Genomic DNA, 24,880 nt, shown 5'->3' with positions numbered 1-24,880 from the left:
TTCCTTTTTCTGTTTAATGTCAGTTTCTTTAGAAGCTGGGACCAGATTTCAGTTGTTTAAAAAGTCAAAAATGTGTTATTATCCTCTTACTTGTAGCTATCTATCAGTCAAGTGTTGGAGATATCGGCTGTAGAGATGTCTGCCTTCTCTCTAATTTAATGGGACGAGGTGGCACTCTGCTTCTGCTGCTTTACGTGCCAAAAAATACATTTCTAAAAGTCAACATCAAATCATGTCACTGTTACTCAAGATAACTATTTTCTTTGTACTGAACTACGCTCACCAAACAATTAGTCGATTAATTTACTAGTCATTCATCAACTACCAATCTTAGTAATAGATTAATTGTTTCTGTAATTTTACAAGTAAAAATTTCTGCTTTTTATTGTCATTTATGATTGTAAATGACAAGCTTTTGTTTTTTTGACTTTTGTTTTTGTTTGTTTATTTCATAGACTTGAAGATAAGTTGTGGAAATAATTAACAGATTATTCAGAATGAAAATAATCTTTAGTTGCAGCCCTAGCTCATGACAGCATGAATGAATAAATGAATGAACGAACTTTATTTAAAAAAGCATCTTTCATGCATAGACTGCAGCACAAAGTGCTTCACATTCAGCAGCAGAAACAAACACAGCGAAGAGTGAACGAAAGAAACGTACAACTGTACAACACTCGTTCATTAAAAACATCAGAGACAGTCATACAATAATAAACACACACAGCTGGAGTTATGGGCTATATTGAAAAAAAAAGATATGTTTGGGTTTTTTTAAAACTGCCCCCTGAGCCAACAAGTCCAATAGTTACAGGCTGAATATTTCACGATTTTCGGGCGTTGACGCTGTACGAAGCCTCCCCAGAGGTTTTTGTTGTGACCTTTTGAGCAGCTAAAAGAGCAGCAGCGGAAGATCTCAGGGTTCGTGAAGCATGACGTAAACATTAATGTGGAGACGTAGTGAACTGATACGGCTGACAGGTGTAGTTTGGGGGAAATAAAATAGTTCCTACATGAAACTGCTCACAACAAAGTCTGTGGATTATCTTGACTAACCTGATCATGATTTCTAGAAACAGACATCACTGTTGAGTTTTTCGTTATGGTGATTTTAGCACTAAATCTCCCACACTAACTCACACCAAAACTGAATTGTCCCTTTAAGCTTGTTTACAGTTTCATTAAAATCACTTGTGACCTGCTTTTCATTAAAAGGATCTTCTCTTCACTATCCACGTGTGGGGTTGTAATCTTAACTTCCTCACCTCAGGTAGCCCAAATCTTGACGACGTAACGAGTTTCCTTGTTTTTACAAATGTAAACTGAGACATCTCCTTGCTAGGCCTGGGCACAGACCTTAGCACCACCACGCAGTCGGGCGACCTTCCACCTAAGGAGCGCGAGCGGGACCGCGGCCGGACCAAGGACCGTCGCCACCACCATCACCACCACCACCATCACAGCTCCATGGATAAGGAGCGCTACGGCCCCGACAGGCACGACTACCCCCACAGGCATCCCCACGACCGCCACTGGTCCCGCTCACCCAGCGAGGGGCCTGATGGACGAGGACACAGACAGGTGGGCTCCACAGACACAGATTCCCAACACTGTCCAACACTGTCTTTCCTGCTCTGTCGTCTTAATTTCCATATATATAATTACATTATATATTTTACACAATGCATGGTTGGATAAAAGCCCTAATAGTCTCGAGGATGTTTTGTAGACTGTAAAAAAAAAAAAAAAAAAAAAAATTGTCGAAATGCCTTCAAATATTTGGTTGACTGAATTTGAGAAGAAAAGTTAAATTAAATTAAATTTAATCATCTAATAAACTTAGTGCACTTAAATCTGTTAGTTCCTGAGCTGTAGAATTTTATTATTTATTTATGTACAACTGAATTAAGATCAAGTTTGATTAAAAAAGTGTATTATTTTTTTATTATTGCAAAATTAACTCAATTTCAGCCAAATCAAATTCTGAGGGCAGCCCTGAAACTAACATTTTTAAGTCAAAAGAAAATTGTTTCTTTTTACACTGTCTTTCTTTTATGCTTTCTTCAATTCCATATAAGTAGATGACATTATATATTTTACAACAGAGATACTCAACTTGTTTTACTTGGCGGTTGCTTTTGCAAAGTGACAGGAGGCCAGTCGGAGCAGCCCCATACGTGTTTCTAGTATTTTAAATCATTTATAAGATTACAGGACATTTTTAGGATTTTAGGGTATTTCTAGGATTTTAGGACATTTACAGGATTTGAGGACATTTCTAGGATTTTAGGATGTTAGGGGCTTAGCTAGGACCTCTGTTGGGGGGTGCAGGGGATCCTCAACTGCCACTTTTTTAATAAACAAGCTCTGTTTTGATTATTTTATGGACTCTGGCATTTTATGTATACTAAAAATACAAATCTTTTTGTTTTTATAATGAATTGGGGAATGGTTGGGGGACATCCTGCACCCTATCAGGGACAAGATTTGGCCCCTTAGGCCATAAGTTGAGTATCACTGTTTTACATAATACAGGTTGGATAAAAGCCTAAATAGTTTTGAGGATGATCTGTGCTCTCAGGATGGACACTTAAGTGCTGATGGTACTTAACATCACACATTTCGTGACATTATTCTCACTCTTATTGTCTCAGTAGGCTGTCATAAGTCATCAAGTGAGCTGTTTTTGTCGTACGCTTGATACAACTTTTGAACCTGTACACCTGTTGGTAGGAGCTGAGCGCAGAGGTGAATTATTCGTTATTTGTATAGTGATATTGCCTTTTTGCACCCACAGCAACTGTTCTTTCATCCAGTAGGAGTTCACACAAAGTCCTACACCTACTTATGGATATCAATCTCTCTTTTTTCTGTTATGCTTTTTTCTTTATCACTCTCTCTGTCCATTTTTCTTCAATGTGACGTGTGGCTTCTTGGTGTCAATTTTTTGCCTCATCACTGTTTTGAATGATTTTCAATGGTGTTTATCAATCTATCTATCTATATATCTATCCATCTATCTATCTATCTGCCTGTCTATCTATCTATCTATATATCTATCCATCTATCTATCTATCTGCCTGTCTATCTATCTATCTATATATCTATCCATCTATCTATCTATCTATCTGTCTATCTATATATCTATCCATCTATCTATCTATCTATCTGTCTATCTATCTATCTATCTATCTGTCCACCACTCTGCTTTATTCTGGTCTTTGTTGTTGTTGTGGTGCGTTTTGATTTTCCTTGTTTACATTTTGCTGTAGGGCAGTAGTTCGGTGAGCGGCAGCCCGGTCCCCTCCACCTCGGGGACCAGCACTCCGAGGAGAGGCCGTCGCCAGCTGCCCCAGACCCCTGCCGTCCCCCGTCCACATGTCACCTACTCCCCCGCTGTCCGCAAGCCCAGCTACGGCCCCCCGGGGCCAGGCCGACTGCGCTCGCCCTCTCCCCGACACTTCTCCCCACCAGACCACGACAGAGGCTACCACCACAGACCCCCGTCACGCCAAGCTTCTCCCCACCACGGGGGCTCCTCCTCCCGGCACGGTTCGCCGCGCTCCCCTAGGCACCAGTCCCCGCGCTCGCCGCTCCACGGCTCACCCAGGTCCCCTCACCGAGGCCGCTGGAGCGGGCCTCCGCCTGGGGACAGCCTGGAGGGCGACGGGCCCTTCTACGAGCGTGACTACGAGTACGAGCGGCACCATGAGCCCCCCGCCTACGAGCAAAGCCTCTCCCACGGCAACCCACACCCACATGGGGGGAATCCTCACCCACACCCACGTTCACCTAGGACTGCCCGCCACGGGCCCCCTCCGCCCCCTCACCCGCATCCACGTAGGGTGCCCAATGGCTACCGCTCATCCTCACCCTCCCCACATCGGCGGGGGCCACCTGGGGTACCCCCTCATCCGCATCACCGCCCCCCACATGTCCGAGGGCCCCGCAAGGGCCTGCATGAACCTTATAGTGAGACGGACGAGGATGACTGGTGCTAGCAACCACAGGGAGCGAGGGATAAGGGCAGGAGAGGAGAAGAACAGCAGCTCCGGTGCTCTGGCCTTGGATATGTAGACTTTTAATAAAGCAGAGGTGATAAAAATGTTGCGTGGGGTTGGACGCCCTCCGAACCCTCTACCTTCACCCCTCGAACTCTAAATGAGAGGAAAGGGCAGAGGGGAGAGGGGTGAAGGTGCTGCAAATCACCTTTTTCAGATTTTGACTGATGAAATGAAAAAGAGACAGCCAAGACGACCAGGGCGAGGCCCGGGCACAGCTTACCTCTGCCTCTCTCAGTCTCAGAACTACACTTCCCAGAATTCTATGCTTGACCAGCGAGGCCAGGCTGCAGGAGGAAGAGAGAGGTGTGGGAACAAACAAAAAAAAAAAGCGAGGGAGGAGCATGTGAAACCGCCGGGGATGATCGCGGTTTATGAGGCCTATAAGAGCACTTCTCCCAGACTGTCGTGCGATTGGTTCGTTTGGTCAGATGCGTGTCATCTGTCGCTGATGTAAAAGCCTGAAAACGAGCTGATCACAGAGTCCAATGCTTTGACTCTGCTCCTCGAACAGATAAAGAAAAATAAATTAACAAAAAGCCAGGACCCCCTAACCCTTACATGCCAAGCTATGCCTCCAGAAAATCAAACTTGAACAATGAAGAACAAAATGAAACTTTACGTGACAAACAATGAAAAGAAAAAAAAGGGAGAACAACCACTTTATCTTTAACCTTTTTCCTTTCCAAGGGACAGAACCAGGAAGCTCCGCCTATACTGCAAAAACCAGCCAATCACAGCGCTGGCTGATATTTGATGAGTTTTATCATCTCTGTTTACTGTTAAAGACTCACTTAAAGCTGACGGAACTGGTGTGAAATCACTTCCTGTCTGGCGGTGGTGGTAGTGCAGGGGAGTGGGGGCACGTGGGGAGGGCTCAGATAACTAAGGAAGTCGGACACTTGGTCAAGCCCCTTCCTCCTCGGTTACTCAAGATGACCTGACAGGAAATGACATCACACGGTTGAATGGGGCGGAGGAGAGGAAAGGAGGGATGGGGAAAAAGACTAATTTCTTCAGTATTTCTTCTATCAATTACTTCTCCTTCTTGTTCTTCTTCGGACATTGGAGCTTGGTTCTTCTGTTGCATTCGCTCAGCCTCCTTTGATCTTTTTCGGAGTCCAAAATTTGATGGAAACCTGCATGATTGATTAAATACATACTAGAGAGGAAATCTAACTGGTGTGGGTGGGACCTGGGGGCTTTATAGGAAACTTTGCATTTAGGTTTACAAAAGAAGTTCTCTTCTTTCGGACTCTCTCTCTCTCTCTCTTACATCTCAAATGTAATTTTTAGTTTTTACCGGAAACAGGTTTTGACAGTCGGCTGTTTTGTTTGTCTCTGCCGATTTGGTTCAAAAGCTGCGTTTCTACGACCTGTTAAAAGACACTGCAGGATTAAAGTTTCCTGTTGTGCTTGAGAGACAAGAGGGAGAAAGAGCGGAAAGAAGCGGACTTCTACCACACTTGATTTATTATTGTTAATGATGATAGTCTTATGAATAATGATATCAATGTCAATGCAAAATGACGATGACAATGATGATGATACTGATGATTGATTGATGGAACTGTTGCTGTAGATTTGTTGTCATGTTATTTGGAGTATGCTATGTCCATCTTGTTTACATCCGTTATGTTTTTATCCCCTTCTCCCCCGTTCAATGACGTTTACCGGGTTCCTGATGCCTTCCTGCAACGTTTCGGGGCAACGATGGCTTGGGAATATTCACTTAGCAGCGTTGCGTGTTGTAACGCAACTCTTAAGATACACTCTCTGTTCAGAATGGTGGTCAGGGATGCTTCGGTACCTGACCTGTAATGATTCGTGGGGTCAGTGCTCTTGTCAACCCAAAGATCAAGAAGTCAGAGGATGGGGTAGACCAGATTATTGGAATGTGGAAGAGTTCGTCTGCATTTTACACTGCAGAGGTTTCAGACAAGCCTGTTTTACTGAGGTTAACCAAGAATTCTTCCACTTGCAGCCAAAAAACTACGAATCTCAATCTTCTCCCCCTGTCTGGCTCTGTAGTTTTGTAGTGCGATCGGTTGCCGGCAGTGACAGCACAGTATTGGTGGTACAGTGTTGGTGTCAGTCAGTATTAAATGGTGGTGTTCTCTTTTTTTTTTTTTGCCACCAGGGGGGGAAGTTATCAGCGCACATAATCCGCCCTGCCTTCCCCCTCTACAGGACAGCCTCCGGGCCACATTCTGTTTTGTAGACCTGGAGTGAGACCTTAGTTGCTTCTCAAAGTCAAGGATGCTTCCTCGGTACGATGGTTCCTTCCAAGTCTGGTCCTACAGAGGCTAGGCAAGACTACTTCATAGCTTTCAGTGAATTTACATTAGACCAGGTTGGCCAGTGCCCAGGTGTCATTGAAGAGGTTTGCTGTCAATTCTGGCAAATCATTTGAAAATAATTATGCCCGCTGAGGATACTCACATGCATCCTTGAAAATGCTCAGAAGGAAGGACTCTGTCCTCTGTAGAGTTTGAAGGATCCTTGAAATCAGAACAGTCCTTCAGCAGAATTCGATGATGTACTCCTAGAAAATCAGCCATCCTCCCTTGACTTTGAGATTGTCTCTTAGACCCTGTTTAGACCTGGTATTAGCATATGCTTTGGTGATCCAAATGCAAGTGGACAACCAAAAAAACATCACCATTTATGCCTGTCCCTCTCATGCGTCTTCAGCTGACCACTTATATTCAGAGTTCATTACTGCCCCACAAACAGGTGTTGCGTCCACACTTTTGCTAGCTGCTCTGTAGCATGCTTGCTACTTTGCAGTTGTGTCAGGACACCTGAAAATGCTGCTGTCAATATTAACAACGCGTCTCCTTTCATCGGGCAAAATGAGGGAAGGTCACGCAACACTTTGTCCAATTCGACATACACTGGGTAGGTTACAGAGCATTAGTGCGCTGTCACCAAAATAACCACCATGACCTGCACTAATGATGTTGTTCTTGTCAGAGATGCATCAGGACTTCTTTTGCATTTATCCTACAAAACATGTGGTCAAATGCGTCCCAGACCACCACAGCAAGTGGCTCAAGTGATCAGATGGGAAGTTTGTCTTGGTGGCTGTTTAGTATTTAGTGCTATCCAGTTATGATCAGATCACCCAAGATGCTGATGCCAGGTCTAAACAGCGTGCTATGTCTTTGTAAGATATATAGATGAGGTCCAGTCCTAGTCAGGAAACAAGGACATAGCCTGAGAGACGCCATATCTGTCCGTTTGTCGGCCTGTCCCTCTGTCTGCCTGTCTGTGCCAATGCTGACCCCCCACTCTCCAATCCCTTCTCTCAGGTCTGGATAACCAGAGAACAGTCACCAAAATCACAGATCCAATCATACGTGAGGTTGTAGCAAAGCTGAAACTTTCTCTGCCAAAACCCACTTCAGTATCCACCAACCTCTTTCCTCATCTTTCTTTTTCTGTCCATTTGCTTTGACATCTTTCAGCTTGCCAGAGAGACACAAAAAGGCATCACAGGACAGAAACACTTAGGACTAATAATTTCATCCTTATTGTTATGAGGGACAACAATTATTGAATATTCAATAACTCTAGGACAAGATGATAAAGCATAGATAAATATAGATGATAAACATATAAATCTAGATATGATACAGTAGATGTAGTTATAGATAACAGAGTATAATTAGAGTTTCAGATATTTATTTATTTTGCATACCGTTCATGCTCATGACACGGTAGACGATCTAGCTACTCTTGAGAAACCTCGCACTGTTCTCTTCGCAGTCGCAGAAGCCAGAAAACAAACCCCAGTCCACGTGTTTTGACTCTATGCAGACCTCATAAGCATCCTCATCGTATTATTTCGGAGGAGAAAACTGCAACGCTGTGGTACTGTAAAAGAACGAAACAGGAGCACGCAGAGCTGAGAAAATGTGAAGATCGACACCACGTTTGCACACGTCTCTTGACATCGCACACATACAGTGAAACCCCTTCCTTTCATTTGTCCCTCTCCCGGCTGATCCCTCCCCATCTTTCTCTCCTCTCCCGAAATGTGTTGCCTCCAGGCCTAGTAGTTGAGCATAGCGTAGTGAAGTGGGAATAGGGGGGGTTGTTTTTTGTTTGTTTGTTTGGCGGGAGACGAGGGGCGCAAACCCTTCTGCCAGCACCTCCCTATCAAGTGAGGTCACGGCAAGTGGGGAAGCTTCCCCAAAACCCCCTACAGAGCCACAGTGCCTTCTGTATCTGAGTCACATTTGTCACCCTCCATTCTCCTCGCCCTTTGCCGCTCTCGTCCACCCCCCCCTTACCCTCTGTAGTAATCAAGATCAACCACACTACGCCTTAAAAGTCGCGTCCCACCGGCTCCCATGCTAGCATATAAAAAGGGAGAGCGGTGATTTTGAGACTGGGCCATCGGTGAGGAAATAGCCAAGAGGCTAGCCTTGAAAAATCAATCAGTGTGTTAACATGTACATGAATAACCTGTTTATGAGGCTTATTCCGGTTATGGTTTTATTTGGGATATGGTGTTTAAATGAGCACAGAGAATTCAGGTAATTCATATTCCCTGTTTACAAGATAAATAGTAGTCCTGGGTACTGATTACTGCAGCGTTAATACAAGTTAATCTGACATTCTCATATCCTGTAACTGTAAAATAATTTGATTGTGGCTTAAAATGAATCCCCTCTCACTTTTAATGTATTTAGCACTATTAAATGCCAGCAGAGTTAGATCTTCATTTTGAACATAACAAAATATAATAAAAGCCAGAGAAAAAACACCAAAATGCCCATCAGACATTTTCAGAAAATATATGTAAATATTTCATGTCCGAAAAGAAGTAGGAGGAAGTGAATACTTACCATATCCCACCCACTTTTTTGGGGGGAGCAGTGATTGTGACTGGTGGGATAGAGTATAGTCATGATTGAGTTCACTGATTCTGAGTGGAGAGAAAATGTCTGCATGAGCAGCGCCTCCTTTAACCGCCTCTGTGGCATAGTCGAGCCATTCATGAGACTGTAGGAATAAACAGAACGAGCACCACTTCAGTGAGAGTTTCCAGTTTGGGTTTGCAGAAGTACCGTCAAGAAATCTGTGTATGCATCCGATGCCAAGAAGCCAACGTCCACACCACTGTCACCTGTGCTGGTGACCAAGGAAGTCGTCCAAAATTTTGTAGAACTTAAAAGTTGGTGGATCAGAGCAGCTTCTTTGGTTTTTATGTTTGGCCGCGTAGTGAAGTTTCTTCAGTATTTTCCACCATGACCTTAATTTTGGAATACTGTAACTTTCCCACTACAGACTCGAATGGGTCAGCATTGCCCGTCCAAACTACCCATAATATTTAACTTTTCATTACAGAAACACAAACTCTGTCTCCTCATTGCTCCAGAAGTGAAACGCTTTCGCTGCTGCCATTCCTATTACCATGTAACCAAGGCAGTCATAGACCTTGCATTCTCATAAACGTGATTATCCTGGTTTCTGTAAAACAGGATGTGGTGTTTACATGCTCAAACACATAAATGTTAATCAGCGGGTTATTCCTGTACATGCAAACACAATAACACATCCGGTATGGGCTTGATTGCTTAAAAATCCCATTCAAGCCTACAAAGAGTTTTTTTTTAGTTTTCAAAAATGAAAAGGGATCCACTCAGTTTGAATCACCGGTTTTACTTTATAAGCCTCAAATGGTTGGCGTATCGGATGCCTGCTACAAAGCTAGCCCTCTTGGCTTCACCTCCCTGTTCGGCGTGGCATTTTGTGTCCATCCCAGAAATGTTGTGGGTCCAGTTTCAAGCGGTGTAGTGAGCGGTTTACAGAGGTGCAAAGCTTACTTCTCAGGTCCCTCTAGAGTTAGGTAGCTAGTTAGACAACATAGGGAAGCTACAAAACAAGCAGGCCTCGGATTGAGTTATTGTATGGTTTTACCTGGCATGGCGTCAGACGTTGTAATATTGGCCCCCGTCCTCCTCCTCTCTCCTGTCACGAACCCACATTACACACTCTGACCCTCATCAGCAGCCTGCCGCCGCACCAACACCAACACACCGCCAAGCGTGTTGACCATAAACTGTTTATAAAGATGGATGACGTGTCCCCACTTACCCCCGCTATGCTTAAGTGAAGCCAAAATATCTGGGATACAGCAGCTGCCATCTTGACGTAATTCGGAGCTAGAGACTGCGCAGCATGTGGTTATGTTTAGGCAACAAACACCGAGTTATCAACAAATGCACATGCTGCCACGGATAGTTAGGTTTATGCAAAAGGGGCACATGGTATCTTCTCAGTTGGTGCTGCCCGTCCAAGAATCATGCCGGAGTGTCGTATCGTAACATCGCGACTAGTTCTGTCTGGCCGCTTTCTTAGCTGATGCCGCCCAGTGGCGTATTATGCGGATGCAAAAGTTGGCTTTTGGCGTTGCACTCTTAATGCCAAAAGCAATGTAAAAGCAGGGGTATTTTACAAGTTTTGAATGAGAATTAAATATACGGCCGCTGCCATTTGTGCTTGAGACGTCAATTGAAGACAGAGTCTCCGCAGTAGCGATCTCAGTGGCGGTGAAGTTCCTGCTTAAACGTTTGTCCAACCAATTATTAGCAGCACCACTGAATGCAAGTGCACAGGTTAGAAAACAGCTGTTAATCATGCTGGAAAATCTCAGTCAAACATCAGGGTGATGAGAACTACCAGTAGGGACAGAAACCATCTTTGGGAAAAATGTGTTTAGCGCGTACTTTGAGTTTTTAGTTTAGCCTTTGTCCCAATCTCTAATGTGGAGGGGGCGGGCTTTATGGCCTATGCTGCAGCCAGACACCAGGAGGCGATAGAGATGTTTTGGCTTCACTTTGGGGGAACTGTCGTGTCGTCCATCGTCATAAACCGTCTATGGTTTTGACAGACAGGCGGGAAACTTCCATTTTGGCTCCACGACACCACTCGCTTGTCCAGAATTGTAACAGCGGATCCAAAATGGCCGACACACAACACTGCCCTTGTGTGAAAGCATGTTGTGTGTGTGCTTTTCTGAGGACCATTCTTTGGGGGGGAAAAAGTGAACATTTCTTTGTTTTTGTGGTGTTTGGTTACTTTTAGAGGGTTGGGGGTATTCTAAGGTTTTTGCTAAGTCACCACGTCTCCGCACATCTGCTGTCCGTGTCTTCACCTCCGGCTTCTGTCACCCATCGGTCTCAACCTGTGACTAATCATTTCTTTTTCTTTTCCTCTTCGCTTTGGGACGAAGGAAAAACTAACACCTACCCATCCACCCAGTCGGCTGTGAAATTGTGTCAGTGGGTCAGTCGTGAGGCAACGTGTCGACAAAAACACGAATAAGGGCTCTCTTAAAAAAAAAAACTACACAGTGGGTTTTAATGTACAGTAGTGCTGCCAAAAGTTGTGCTTATGTAGCTGAAGCCACGCCGTGGTCTCCCCTTTGTACAGCACTAGATGTGTGCATGCGCGTGTGTGTGTAGGGGGGTCAAGAGCGAGGGAGGGAGGGAGGGGAGGGTGAAAAGGCAATGAGAGAGATTTTAATGTTGTAGGGGGTCCTGTTTGGGGTGGAGGTGGAGGGAGGATTTTGGGGAGGGTGGGCAGCAGCAGCAGCAGAGTTCGTAGTGATGTTAACACAATTTCACAATGGCACTGGACCACTTTTCGGGCTCATCTTCTTGCTCAGAAGCCATTTTGTCACCATCACAATGTCCACGCTTGGTCCCACTGTGAGGGGGGCGGGGCTACTGCTGCGACAGGGAGACATTTACTGTGTGTGTATGTGTGTTGGTGTGTGTGTCTGTGTGTGTGGGTGGGTGTTTTGAGTGATGTGTGAATGTGTTTAGGGCTGAAACTGATTATTTTCATTATTGATTAATTTGGCATTTTATTTTTTAGGATTAATCAATTAGTCATGTAGTCTATAAAAGTTCCAAAAATTGTTTTGAAAGTTCAAATTTTCATATATTTATATATTTTTAGTTGTTTTCGGAATCTGGGTGCATATTAGCTGTTGAGCTGAACCCTTTGCTTTTGCATACTTGGTTTCCATAAATTTTCAAGATCAAAATTTCAAAACTTCTCCTTGACTTTTAAAATAAAAAAATATATAATATAAAACCATAATAAAATGTAATGGCCGTTTTCAGTATATAACATGAACAGAGTGTTATGGTATAAATTACTCTAAATGTTAACAAATGTATGAAAACTAAACATTTTCAGTATCTAATAGTTAGTTATATTTGTTAAATAGTACTGTAACAATAATTTTAATTACACCCAACAAAGTTCCATGACTTTTCCAAAACTTTTAGATTTTTTTTTTTACGAATTCTGAGACTTCTCCAAAATCCTCAGTGATTTTTTACCAAGTCCATGACTTTCCACATTTTCAGACATTTTTACTAATTCCATGACTACTAAAAATTCACGATCAATAAACTATCTTATCCCTTTCATTAAGGGAAGATAAGATAGAATTTAGGAAATGTTTGTACCCAGGATGCATAATATGCACAGTATTTATTGGGATGTCAATTAAAATCAAATCAGAGTAAAACTAGAAAAAAACTTTTCAATAAAGATGCTTAAATGGGTTAAAAAGTGCAGAGTATGGTTAATTTTTGACAAGTTGCAAGCAATGAAAACACTGCACAGAAAGGTGTCCATGTAACTATATAACTATGAAACTGCTTTAATTAATGTTCATTAATTCCTCTGAATGTAAACAGATAAGTTATAATAAACTTCACGAGTTTTGAGAGTCCAGAAATCAAATGACAATCAAAAAGCCAAAGATATTTAATGATATTTAATAGAAAAAAAAGTAGGAAATCCTCTTTGAACCAGAAAATATTTGGCATTTTTTGGTTAACAAATGACTTTATCATCATGTTGGTTTTTTTTTAAATTTTCTATCAATTAATCGACTAATCGTTTCGGCACTAACGGTATGTGTGCGCATATAAGAGGAAGCTATGTGAGTGAGTGGACTTGCATGTATTTGTCAGTTTATTATGTGTGTGCGTGCGTGTGTGTGTGTGTTTGACTTCGTGTGTGTGTGTCCTGACACCATCAGCTACAGTAGGTCACCCTCAGTGCCTTACACTGTACAGGACACGATGATTTTCCTCCTCTGAGACAATCACAGCACACACGTGAGATTTTAAACGTCCTCATCGCCATCTTCATCCCGTTTCCTCCCTCCCTCACCCGCTCCTCACCCTCCTTCATCAAGTCGAGCCTGGACGGGCGAGGCGTGGAAGTGGAGGGGAGTCAGTAGATAACCATGTCCTTTCTCTCACCCATTCTCTCCTCTACCGTCTATTGTACATTTTGGCTGAGTAATTCTTGTGTATATAATCCATAAACTTTCTGAAAAACTCATCATCTGATGTTCTTTCTGTGTTTCATTCTTTCTTCTTCACATTGTCTTCTTGTCCTTTTCTTTCTCCTCATTCCTCATGTAATACTATCCGTAAACACAAGGTGGTGGGATTGAGCTTTCCCCGTGATCGCTCATTATGAACGGTGTACTGTATGTCTATGCATGCTGTAGGTTGAATGAGTTCATGCTTACGTGTGTGGGCGGGTGTGTGTTTTTTTTCTGTCTGCAGTCTGTGTGCGTCTTTGTGTGCGTCTTCAGCTCTTTGTGGAGTCCAGCATGGTTATCAGAGGTGAACTTCTTGATGATTTCTGCACATTAATGTAGAACTTATTCACTTGAATTAATAATTTGTTCTCTGATTTATTTATTTTTGTCCTGTTGGAACAATGTGTACAAACTATGTTCTTGCATAAACTACAGTATGTTTAAAGGCCCAGACACAAAAACTGACATCAAAGATCTAGTGGTGACGACAGGCGCCAAAAAATTAGCACCTAAACACACCACGAAGGCAACAGCCAATGGCCAACAACCATGTACATTTTGCACCTGCAACAGAGGAAATAATTCAACATACTAGCAGGTGGCGGTTGTTTGTTCTCAAAAAGAGAAACTGACAGGACAAATTAAAGAGGCTAATTATCCAAATAGCACGACAACACAACCTGATGTTGAAAGAACAAAGAATATTTATGGTGCGCTAACAATCTGGTGCCCTCCTGGCTTTTGTCGTTTGTTTGCTTTCCTCACTTCAGTTTCTCCTCTCATGCTCTGAGCCAAACTTCCAATCAGGCATCAGTCATTTCTCTCGCTATAATAATAAGGCCACATTAGATGAGGGTGGCATTAAAGAAAAAAGGAAAGGTCTTTCTTTTGGTGTAAAAAAAAAACTCTGAGTTTATTTGATAACATTGTGAGAATGAATCACGTGCACGTCGACTCGCAAAAACAACAGAAACACTGTCACATGCATGCCAGGCCAGAAGTTGGCAGTGTAACTTTGTAATGACACAACATAGAAGAACACCACAACTCCATGCACAAAGTGTGGCCGTGACGTCAAGAAGTTAAATTCCGAAAACGTAGTTGTCGTGTGAACGAAGTTTAACATTTCATGCAGGAACCATTGCCATGTAAATGGCCCCTAAATCATGACCCAGTTTAAAAGTGAATAGGTTAAAGATATAAGAAGCAAACTCTGTTCCATTTTCACTGGTCTCCATGCTGCTTTCTGCTGTTTACTAGCCACATGTTCTGGTGCACTTATTGGAGACATATTGCATGACAACCCGGAAAAAACCCCCAAAAATGCTCAGTCATCTACTTGCAATGAGAAAGGAGTCTATCGCCTTTATTGAGAGGGTTTTTCTGCATTAAAACAAATCTGTATGCAGCCTATGCAGTCATTTTGGTATGAAAAGCAGATTTGTCTGCAGTTTAGTGTTAAAACAACTTCGATGTAGCATCAAAAATGGTTGAGAGCGCATGAACAGAACTAATTGTCTAAATGTGAAAACTTGCTCATACTTTGATAGAATAAGTTAAGTATTTTTTTGTGCACCCGAAACACAGCTGCTAGCCTGACGCTAACACTCTGTTTCTTGCAAAAACGGTTAATTTCAAAGCTCAACTTAATAATGCGAGAAATGACTTACTCATTTTTGTGCACGTCATCAAAACTTTCATCGCTGATACTTGCTGGACTCTGTGCGTCCATGTGCTGGTTTACAGTAACTCCTCAGACACAAGGGTGAAGTGTCTCCTGCTGTCGCCATAGTAACCCCATGGTCCCTCTCACTTTTTTCATCCATCTCTCTCTTCTCCATGTGTTTCCATCACCATCAGCCCACCCAGTGGACACGAGTTGCTTCCGGAAGATCAGTCCTCACCTCTTGACGTCAGCGTCCCGGACGCTGGAGGCCGAGCTCTCCCAAAACATCTCGAGGTGACATAATATTTGGAATTTGTAGGGTCTTATTTTTTTAACCCTTTGTAGCACAGATTTGATTATTTTCCAACAATGAAAACATTCGTTATGTTTTTTTTGTGATTTGTCAGAGGAGAGTTTGGGGTCCTTGAACCAGAGAAAGTGACACATCTACAGATCATTGCAACAAAAATGGATACATTTTATTAATTTATCTTTTGTCCAAAAACAACCATTAGCTCCGTTTTTTGAACAAAATTTTGGTAACCTATCACTTGATGAAAGTTTAAATTGAGGTGTCAGAAGAAACTTGAGTTCAATCCCACCAACTTTAGCCAAAGATGAGTCTCTGGCTAACAATGATATAGGGTTCCCTTGGTCAGCTGTTTGATGCCTTTGATAATTCTGGGTAATATGGCAAGACCATCCAAACCTAAAAAAATGAAAAAGAAATGGCTCCAAACATGCTTGTTTGGAGCATAAAATGCAGCAAAACCCTTCTGAAATAATTAGATTAATGCGGAGCCGGCCCCCATCCAATTATGAAAAAATTACCCAGCTACAAAGGGTTAAATACAGTTTAAATGGATCCAAACATCAGAGGAATAAATGTTTTGTCGATGCAGAGATGCATTGGGGAAACTCTGAAGCAACTCCCGACCATCCATCTCATCACCACGCAAACCATCGCACACTCGACCCAGTAGAAACCGAACCAGTGCCACAGTAGAAAACCATACAGGATTCACTCAGCAAGTTGGGGAAAAAAGAGAAAAAAATAAACATACATGGCAATTTAAGATAAAAGAGAAGTATTTAATTACAGATTTGCATGTGCAATGTGCATGCCACTATGTGGGGTAACAAGTCAACTTCAGGAATTAAAAAAAATAAATATAAAGAAAAAAGTATATATATGTAAAAATATATATAGATAGATGTTTTTAAGAGCAATGTGTTTCTTTTTTCTTCTATTTTTAAAAACAAAAAAATAAAAAAAACCTGACAAAAAAATGAACAAAAATGAAAAAAAAAAAATCATCCTGATAAAAAAAAAATGGAAATGACTTTGGTGATGAAATCAAAGAATGTTTGTTTGTTATATTTGCCAGTTAAATCACGGGGGAAAAAACCGTGGGGGAGCAAGGATAGATAACACTTTAACTAACATTACAAAAAAAAAATTAAAAAAGATTTTAAAAAAAGGGGGAGAAGGAATACAAAACTTTTCCTCGATGAAAAACAATCCCTTTGAGAGTAAAGAGCTGCCTGAACCTGAATCTGGTGATGTTATTCCCGTTTATTCCGGCTATGAAATCCCTTCTTTCTCTCTCCCTCTCTCTTTCTCTCTTTCTCCGACCATCTCTTTCTCTCCCTCTGTTTCTTTCTCTATCTATCTCTGCTGTTTCTACCAGTGCATTTTGTAATTTCAAACAGAACTCTTCCTAAAGAACCTGAATAAACCAGAGAGAATGCATTCTACCCATCCTCTTGTCCGTGTTATTGATCCTGCACCCAAAAACTCAATGATTAAGTTTTCAGAGTCTGATTACAAGTGCTAAAGTATTTATTTCACCATTTCAAACTTGAGGAAATTGGCTTGATTTCTGTCAAAAACAAGCCAGTGAGCAACAGAAGAACTTACCTTAAAATTAGCACAAACAAAAGTAAGAAAATTACCAGAAAGTTAGAGGAAAAAACTTCATGTGCTTAAAAATTATGATAATTCTGTAACATAATTTTAAGTAATTATGATCAACTTATATATAATAAATATATATAATTAAAAAAAACATTAAAGACAGAGGGGGGAAAGAAGTAACATAAATATGTAATTGTATTTGTAAATATGGTTTTTGCCTAGTTTTTTTCAAAATAATTTTCTGAATCTACAAATTTCTTGCAATTTATGGAACAATTCTTATTAAGTTGCTTAATGCCTTTTTCCATGTTTTTAAAGAAATTGCACCCTTTTGCTCAGAGTTCAAAGGTTTAAATTTTGTTAAGGAGTATGATAAAAGCATAAGAAAAGTGATGTCGATCCAAGTTTTAAAGAGTTAAAGGCAAAGCCCAACATTTTGGAAAATAAGCAAGAGAAGAAAGATACTGCTCCTATTTTTTAAAAATTGTAAATATGATATTCCGAGTTTCTACTAGTTACCTGGCAAACTTGGGGTGATGACAGCTTTTTTTTACACTTCAGTTTTTGTGTGCATCAACTCAGCAAGATAATTTATGTTAATTTATGTTAATTAGTGAGTGTTAGAAGTGCTGTTTCCATTTTTACACCCCAGTTTTACTCCCAACGTGTCAGATATCGCTGCTTGGTCAGTGCCATTCACGCCTAAATATGATGATATCTCTCTGCTGCTGCTGATGTGGACAGTGTGTCCTTGTATGCCCTTTTTTTAAATAAAGCTTGAATAATAAAGGTAAGAACAGTAACAAAAAGCAAAGAATGAACAATGACACAAACATGCAACTTCAGGGGTTACGAGCAGTGAGATTAAGAAAATATAAATATATTAAAAGTATATATTAATATCAGATTAACACATTTGTCTTTGCAGCTTTTATACTTTGAGGAAGATGATGTTCCTGTTACACACATACTGTCCTTTTCAAAATAAACTTACAACACCTTGTATTTACATTTATAGACTTTCACCTTGGGCCCACTGTTCGCTTTCTCTTTAAATGCTGAGAAAAAAACAACATTTATTTTTTATAAACCTAACCACGTGCTTTTGTTGCACAAGAAAATAAATGTAAATACTGTTCTACCGACATTGTAAGTTTATTTTGAAAAAGACTATGCACGTAATGATCAGAAAGTGTACATTTCCTGTGAAAAGGGAAGTGTGTTTTGAAAAGATAATGCATTTGGACGTAAATTGACACTTTGTAACAGAGCGTCAGGAGGATACGTAAAGCGTCGTATTTTGACGTGAGCGGCACCGGTAAAGCGTCGGTATTTGACGCGTTGAGGGTTTGTGCTAAGCTAACCGCCTCCTGGCATCTTCATACTGAGCAGGAATTATTCTACTGAGGACAATTTGAAGTTTTTTGAGTATTTCCAGTTTATGCAGCTCTCTGCTGGGCCTCCCCTGCATTTCAGAGAGGAGGCTGCGTTACTCAGCAGGACACCAGAGGGGCCACGAGCCCACACTGTTATTTAGTCGTAAATGATTTGATTAGTAGTAAATTTGTGTAGGAATGTGCACCACGAGGAGCGATATCAACAAAGGTGAGTCATGCTTTACTTGCTAATCTTGTGGCCTTGGCTGTCTAGAAATCAGAGTTTGTCTTTTTGTTTTGCTCATGTTGTAAATAACCAAATTCATGTGCAACAGAGCTGCCTCAAACTAAATAACTGCAAAAACAAAGACCACGTTATGTTTTTCAGTTTAGGAATCTTGACTCTCTCCATGGTAGGAACTTGGATGTGATATACACAAAGTACTAATGACCAGACACATTCACAGGGAGATATTGTAGTTTTTACACAAACATGACACCTGTAGGTACTTTTTAAGCATTTTACACACAAAAGTAATTTATGATAAAGTCACAAAATATGATTCATTCTTACAGATTAAACGTGACCAGCACCTGAACCACCTACGACATCGAAAGAGCTGTTTACAGGTTAGTACTTTTACAGTTTATTTACATTTCAGTTGTTTCAAAGGAATATTTTTTTATTGCAGGAATTTTTGGTGTTTTTTTTTATTGTTGTCCCATCACTGCAGATTGCATAAATTACTCTTTTTGTTTGACAGCTTTGACAGCTTTCTGACATGCAGTGACGATGATAGCAGTATTATTTATCAATAATTGTTATTCAGCAGCGCAGTAGTGACAATAACAGTTAATGAATTCACACCCCAAGTGACAAAGAGCACCCAGTCACGTGCAGCAGGTTACGTCACAGTAAAAGAAAACTGCTTATCATTTAAAGTAGCACATTACGTGTAGAGGGATTAAACTTTAGAAATGCGATTTTATCTTTCATCAAACAAATCTCTATGTGATACAAGAACAAGCACAAAAAGAACAGAAATTGCTGTTAAATGCAGCTACACTTATAAAGCTGATCATGTATGACAGGATTATATTGTAGAAATGTCATAAGAAAAACTCCAGTCTCTAGTTAATAGAACAAACCCTTACATGTAATTGCAAATGATATTCTGATTTAATAATGGTAATTGGTTGTGCTAATACTGATATTAATTAACAACGGTTTAAGAATTAGATTCCTTATTTTTGCAGCTATAATGAGTAAAAGAAACATCTGATTAAGATGGTGACGTGAATTTTATTCAGAAGCTGTGAAGGGATTGACGCCTGTCACAGGTATTTATACCTTTGTGAGAAAATTGGCTTGATTTCTTTCTTTTTCTTCAAAACACGGGAGGAAGACAGTGACAAACTTGAGGAGAAACTACCCAAAAAATAAGTAAGAAATTACTGGAAAAAAAAGAAAATTACTTGAAAATAAGCAAAAAAACCTCAGAAACAAAAACAAACGAGGAAATTACTTGCAAAATTTGCCTAAAGAATAATGTATAGTAAAAATAACTAAATATATAATTATGATAATTATAAAGAGTTTTCTTGACATTTCCGCCCTGCTTTTATTATATGAATAAATCTCTAAATCTGCTAATTTCTTGCACTTTGGAGAACATCATTGCCTTTTACTCAGTGTTTTTTAATTCAAGCCGAATTGCTCACAGGTTTAAATACCTGTGAAAGGCGCCTGAGCAGCACGAAAAAAGTGATGTCGATCCAGGTTTCACGGGGTTAATGAAGCATCTCAAAACCTTTTATATGTGTAGTTTTTTTGTTTTTTAATCATCCTTAAAGCTGGTTATAATGTCCTGATTTTGAATGCAAAGGAATCTCAAATATCCTGACAGCCTGAAGGATGATTTTCTTTCATCAGTCCCTGAAAGAAATGAGATGAATGCAATCAGAGGCCTTTTTTGTTCTTTTTTAAAATCTAATAAACTTGTATCCTCCTCAGTCCGTTCTGCAGACGAGTGCATCTGTCTGAGAAGTGATGAATGAAACATTCGTTTCTACGGAGAGTTGAAAACGCTCAGAGGCAGCCGACTCATCGCAGGTGAGACGACCCTCAGAACACACCGCTCTGCTTCTCTCTCGCTTCTGTTTGAGAATTTAAAACGTGTTGAAATGAGACGCCCCCGTGCTGAGCATCCTCAGTCTGCTTTCCTCTTCATCCTCCTCCTCCTCTCAGTCTACGTCTGACACTACGTCACCAACGCGGGCTGTGGAAGACACACTTACACACACACACACACACACACACACAACCTTTTGCTGTGTCCTACACTTCCCCCCTCCTCCCTGTGTAGTCACGTTTTATTGACATCCCTCCTCCTTCTCTCTCTCCTCTTCCTCTCTTTGAACGCCTCACATCTTTCCTTCCACCTCCTCCCTGTCTGTCTGTCAGTCTGTCTCCCACCTCCACACACACACACACACACACACACACTCTCTCTCTGGATAGCACTCGACTGACACCTAAAGAGGCTGAAAACACAAGAACAATTATGTCCTGATTGGATTTTTGTGACAAGATGCAATTATCTGCAGGCGTTAAGGACGTTTTAAAACACTAAAAGCATCACCTCTGGCCATTAGCCTGCCTACTGCATCATGAGCACACACACACACACACACACACACACACACACACACACACACACACACACAAGGCCAGATGTATTGGAGAGCTCTGTCCTCCTGCAGCTGAGTCTTAAAATAGACTCCTCCTACACATTCTGTCGCCCGCCTGCCGGCATCAACGCATCACTTCCTGTCTCTGCTCTGTGCTGCTGCCACCTCACACACACACACACACACACACACACACACACACACACACACACACACACATTCTTACTCATTCACATTCATAGCTGGTCCTCTGCTGTAAAAAAACGCCTCAGTCAGCCACACAATAGGCGCTGTGAGAGGTATGAGGTCATGTGTTTGCAGCCTCTTGACATGTGATCATCGAATGACTCCACACACACACAGCACATAATGACTTCCTCTTCATTTCCACAGAAACACAGGAGCCACTTTGTAGCGAAGTTACAACAGAGCGTGACCTCCCGCTCCCACAAACAAACACTTGAGTTTGATCAGCGCGGGTTTTTGGAGGTTAAAATGGATTCTGATCTTTATGCATTTGAAGTAATAGACTGATATATTGTGGCAAATATCTAAACTATTTGTATGTAAGGTAACAACAGAAAACAGTTCTTTAATTAGTGGGCAAATAAATGTATCGTGATAATCACATTACCCCTGTGAAACCAGAGCAAATCAGCTCGATTTGTCTTACTTTCACAAGAAAGAACCAAAACTTAGCAAGAAATTGCTAAGAAGTTACAAGAAAATTACCTTTTAAAAAAAATGTAATATAGAATTAGATTTTTTTTCCAGTTTTCCGGACATTTCTTGCCAAGTTGCTCATTGCCTTTTCCCCATGTGTAAAAAGAAATCAAACCAATTTTCACGTGTTGCAGAGATTTAAATGCTGTTGAAAGGCGTCTGAACCACCATCAGGGATCTGCAGGTTCCCTAAATGACGTTGTTTCCTGCAGCGTTTTAACTTCACTCCTGCAGCACTTCAAGTGGACACAACAGGCTCCGTCTGGTTGTCTGCCAGCATATGATGACACCGCGAGCGTTTCTTTCCGGCTGTGTTCTAACTTGACTCGTCCGACAGCGTTTCTTGTACACACGAAAGGTGGCTTTTGGCGTCCCAATCTTACACCAAAAGCACTGTCAAAGCAGCTGTATTTTATGGGCTGGATTTACTTTTTCAGCCTCAAAGGTCGCTGATTAGGGTAAAATAGATGACGAGAAAAATATTTTGGATGGATGAATATTTCAGTCATTAGAAGATCTTTATATATTTAAGTCAAGAGTGATTTCTTCCTTAACTGCTGTCTGCATCATAACAGAACATTTAAAAAAGAGGATCTGTAAAGGCCCGATCACGTTCCATATTTTTACCTGTATCCCTCGTTTTTGAACTAATTTTAAGCATTTCAAATCATTTGTAGTCTCTCAATATATACAGTAGTCCATGCATATATAACTGTGTGTTCATACTTACATGTAATTCACTTTACCTGTGTAATGCAGGAATTAATTACATTTTAATTTAATTCTCATACAAATACACAGTCAGCCCACGATACAGCCGTCATAATGTGTGCACCGTGACACATATGATCAAAGAGTCTGTATTGGCCCCCGCACATCTGCGCACAGCTCCCTCGCTCTGATTGGTCCCACAGTTTATCTGCCTTCATCACAGGCGGCGGGAGCGCGCCGGTCGATGCATGCATGCATCCTGTGTGAAGACATTTCCTGTGCTGTTCTTTTTTTAGCTCTGAGCTGCTGGAGCTGGTCGTCACTGTGACTGTCGGGCCCCTGCACTCCGCATCTTAATCAGGCTGACACATATATGGCCATAACGGTGCAGGATTGGTCTGGGAAAGCATGCACCTATTATTTACTTTGCCGCTGTTGCCACAGTATTTTTTTTTAAAAATAGAAAAAGTATTTGTGCAGCAGGAAATGTTAGAGGATTGATGTTTTTACTCAGGAAATTCTGTATTATTCTCATTATCATAAAATCCCATCAGAAGACCAACAATGAACTAATCCTACTATCAAGAATTATGTGTTTCCAAAGCTTGATTTATCTTTTTGCTCTGTGTTATAGGGCTTCGCTACTGTCCAAAAATGATCATTACAAATACACTGTAGTTTATTCTAACTCAGTCTAACTTCTGCTGGTGGAAATTCATTTAAGGGAGACCCATTTTCAATTATGCCGAGCATGAACAAAACAATAAAGCAATCAACAAACAAACAAATTACAGTTGAAATAGAAATAATATCATACAAAACAATAATAGCTATGTAAATAGCTTAAACAGACACGTTATGGTGTAGAAGTAGTATTAAAACGCTCTTCTGCTCAATTAAAACAAGATCTGAAATAAGGTATTTGAACAGCCGTAATGATGGAAGAGCGTCCTGTTTTAAGTTCCTCTTCACATTATTCCATATTTAAGGTGCACTGAGGGTGACATTTTCCTAGTTCACTTCTGATTTAGGGAATTTAAAGCAACAACTTTGTGAGTTTAGAGTTAAAAGGGATGAAATATAGGGAGAAAACAAATGTTTCAAAGCTTTATAGATGAATAAAAACCAGTGCTGGTCCCGCCTCACCAGGACACTTAATGTAGATTAATCTGCAGTGGTAAATTACATACAGTCCACGCAGCTATATAAAAATGGGCTGCAGGCGGGCGTCTGCATAGGGGTCTTCTCAGACCTTTGTGGGCGAATAACGACCTTTGTAGTCCTGCAAAGAGGACACTGAAACTCAAAATTTTCCTTTAGTCTTGTTGACAGTTTACAGGTCAAATTGACTAAAAACATTTATTCTTAAGAAGTTACAAGGACAAAAAGAAGTACAGTGTTATAAAGCTGTAATAACTTTCATCCGTCAGTTCACTTAGATCCATTCAAACACCAAGTAACAAGGAGTGGAAGTTGAAAAGAGCAGAATCATTAGTCCGTGAAATTGTGTCCGACTCGCTTATTTGCTGTAGCAACAGCTTTTCTTTTTTTTTTCTTCAGTATGCATTAGAGCAGCAGTTTTTCTTGGAAGCGCTGCAAAATACTGTGGAATAAAAAGAACAACACAATCACAGCATCAGTGTCCTTGAAAGGAAGATTTGCACCTTTGGCTCCATTAAGGTCCGTCTCAGCGCAACATTAATGCAAGCCTGCGAATAGATACACAAAATAATACTACCAGAACCCCGTGTCCCCGAGCTACGAATTCTGTTTATCAAATAGGACATTTGATCCAGAATGAGTCTCTGTTAAAAATATGTTTGTTTCATTTGAGCACATGTGCTGTTCAAGGACATGTTGTATTCTTATTCAAGTACTGCGTGGAACATTATGTACCGCTGCTGCCGTGCCCGTCTGCGGATACCTCGCAGCTCCCCGACAAGCAGCCGGCGAGGCTCAGCTCTGAATCTCTCCAGAGCAGTTAAGTCGTAGATGTAATCGATCCAAATCAAGCGTTAATGTGACACATCTGAGGCTCCTTGAAAACAAATTTGGGGGTAGTTACATATCACAGGATGACCTAAATGTGGGGGGGGGGGTGATGATAGATGCTGATGACTCAATCGAAAAGATTTCTGCCTTTCAAAACTTACTTTCCCGCCTCTGCTCAAACTACTCAACAATGAAAGATGAAGCTGATTAATTGATATATGAACTCAGAAAAATACTGGCATTGTATGATTCTGCAAACCTCCGATTTGTAACATTTGTACGTTGTTTTTAAGCAGATATGTGGAAACTTAACGCTTCTTTACCTTCAACAGTGCCGTTGTTAACATTTGGTTATGTTTCAACCCCAAACCA

At 41.0% G+C, this 24,880-nt stretch overlaps 2 protein-coding genes across 13 annotated transcripts in view; both read left to right on the top strand.

The window, feature by feature from the left end:
• The window catches only part of LOC121942442 (calcium voltage-gated channel subunit alpha1 Ab), a 180,269-nt gene extending 163,414 nt beyond the window's left edge, over nucleotides 1-16,855 (top strand). For 10 of the 12 annotated variants that reach the window (XM_088074934.1, XM_088074933.1, XM_088074918.1 and 7 more), the window contains 2 exons: nucleotides 1,343-1,581; nucleotides 3,273-16,855. In XM_088074934.1, coding sequence (XP_087931060.1) covers nucleotides 1,343-1,581; nucleotides 3,273-4,001 — 968 coding nt within the window. In that variant the 3' untranslated portion in view covers nucleotides 4,002-16,855. The remainder of the gene's footprint in view (nucleotides 1-1,342; nucleotides 1,582-3,272) is intronic. The other 2 variants (XM_088074917.1, XM_088074932.1) reach the window with 2 other exon arrangements.
• A 1,425-nt stretch (nucleotides 16,856-18,280) lies between these two features.
• stx10 (syntaxin 10) overlaps nucleotides 18,281-24,880 on the top strand; it is a 42,930-nt gene continuing 36,330 nt past the window's right edge. The window contains exons 1-3 of the mRNA XM_088074914.1: nucleotides 18,281-18,620; nucleotides 18,968-19,021; nucleotides 20,406-20,504. Coding sequence (XP_087931040.1) covers nucleotides 20,446-20,504 — 59 coding nt within the window. The 5' untranslated portion in view covers nucleotides 18,281-18,620; nucleotides 18,968-19,021; nucleotides 20,406-20,445. The remainder of the gene's footprint in view (nucleotides 18,621-18,967; nucleotides 19,022-20,405; nucleotides 20,505-24,880) is intronic.

Source organism: Plectropomus leopardus, chromosome 3 (assembly GCF_026936395.1).
Source record: "Plectropomus leopardus strain MGB_pleo_1.0 chromosome 3, ASM2693639v1, whole genome shotgun sequence".
Taxonomy (NCBI): Eukaryota; Metazoa; Chordata; class Actinopteri; order Perciformes; family Serranidae; genus Plectropomus; species Plectropomus leopardus.
The sequence above is the reverse complement of the archived record's forward strand: the minus strand, read 5'-3'. Positions and strand labels throughout refer to the sequence as shown.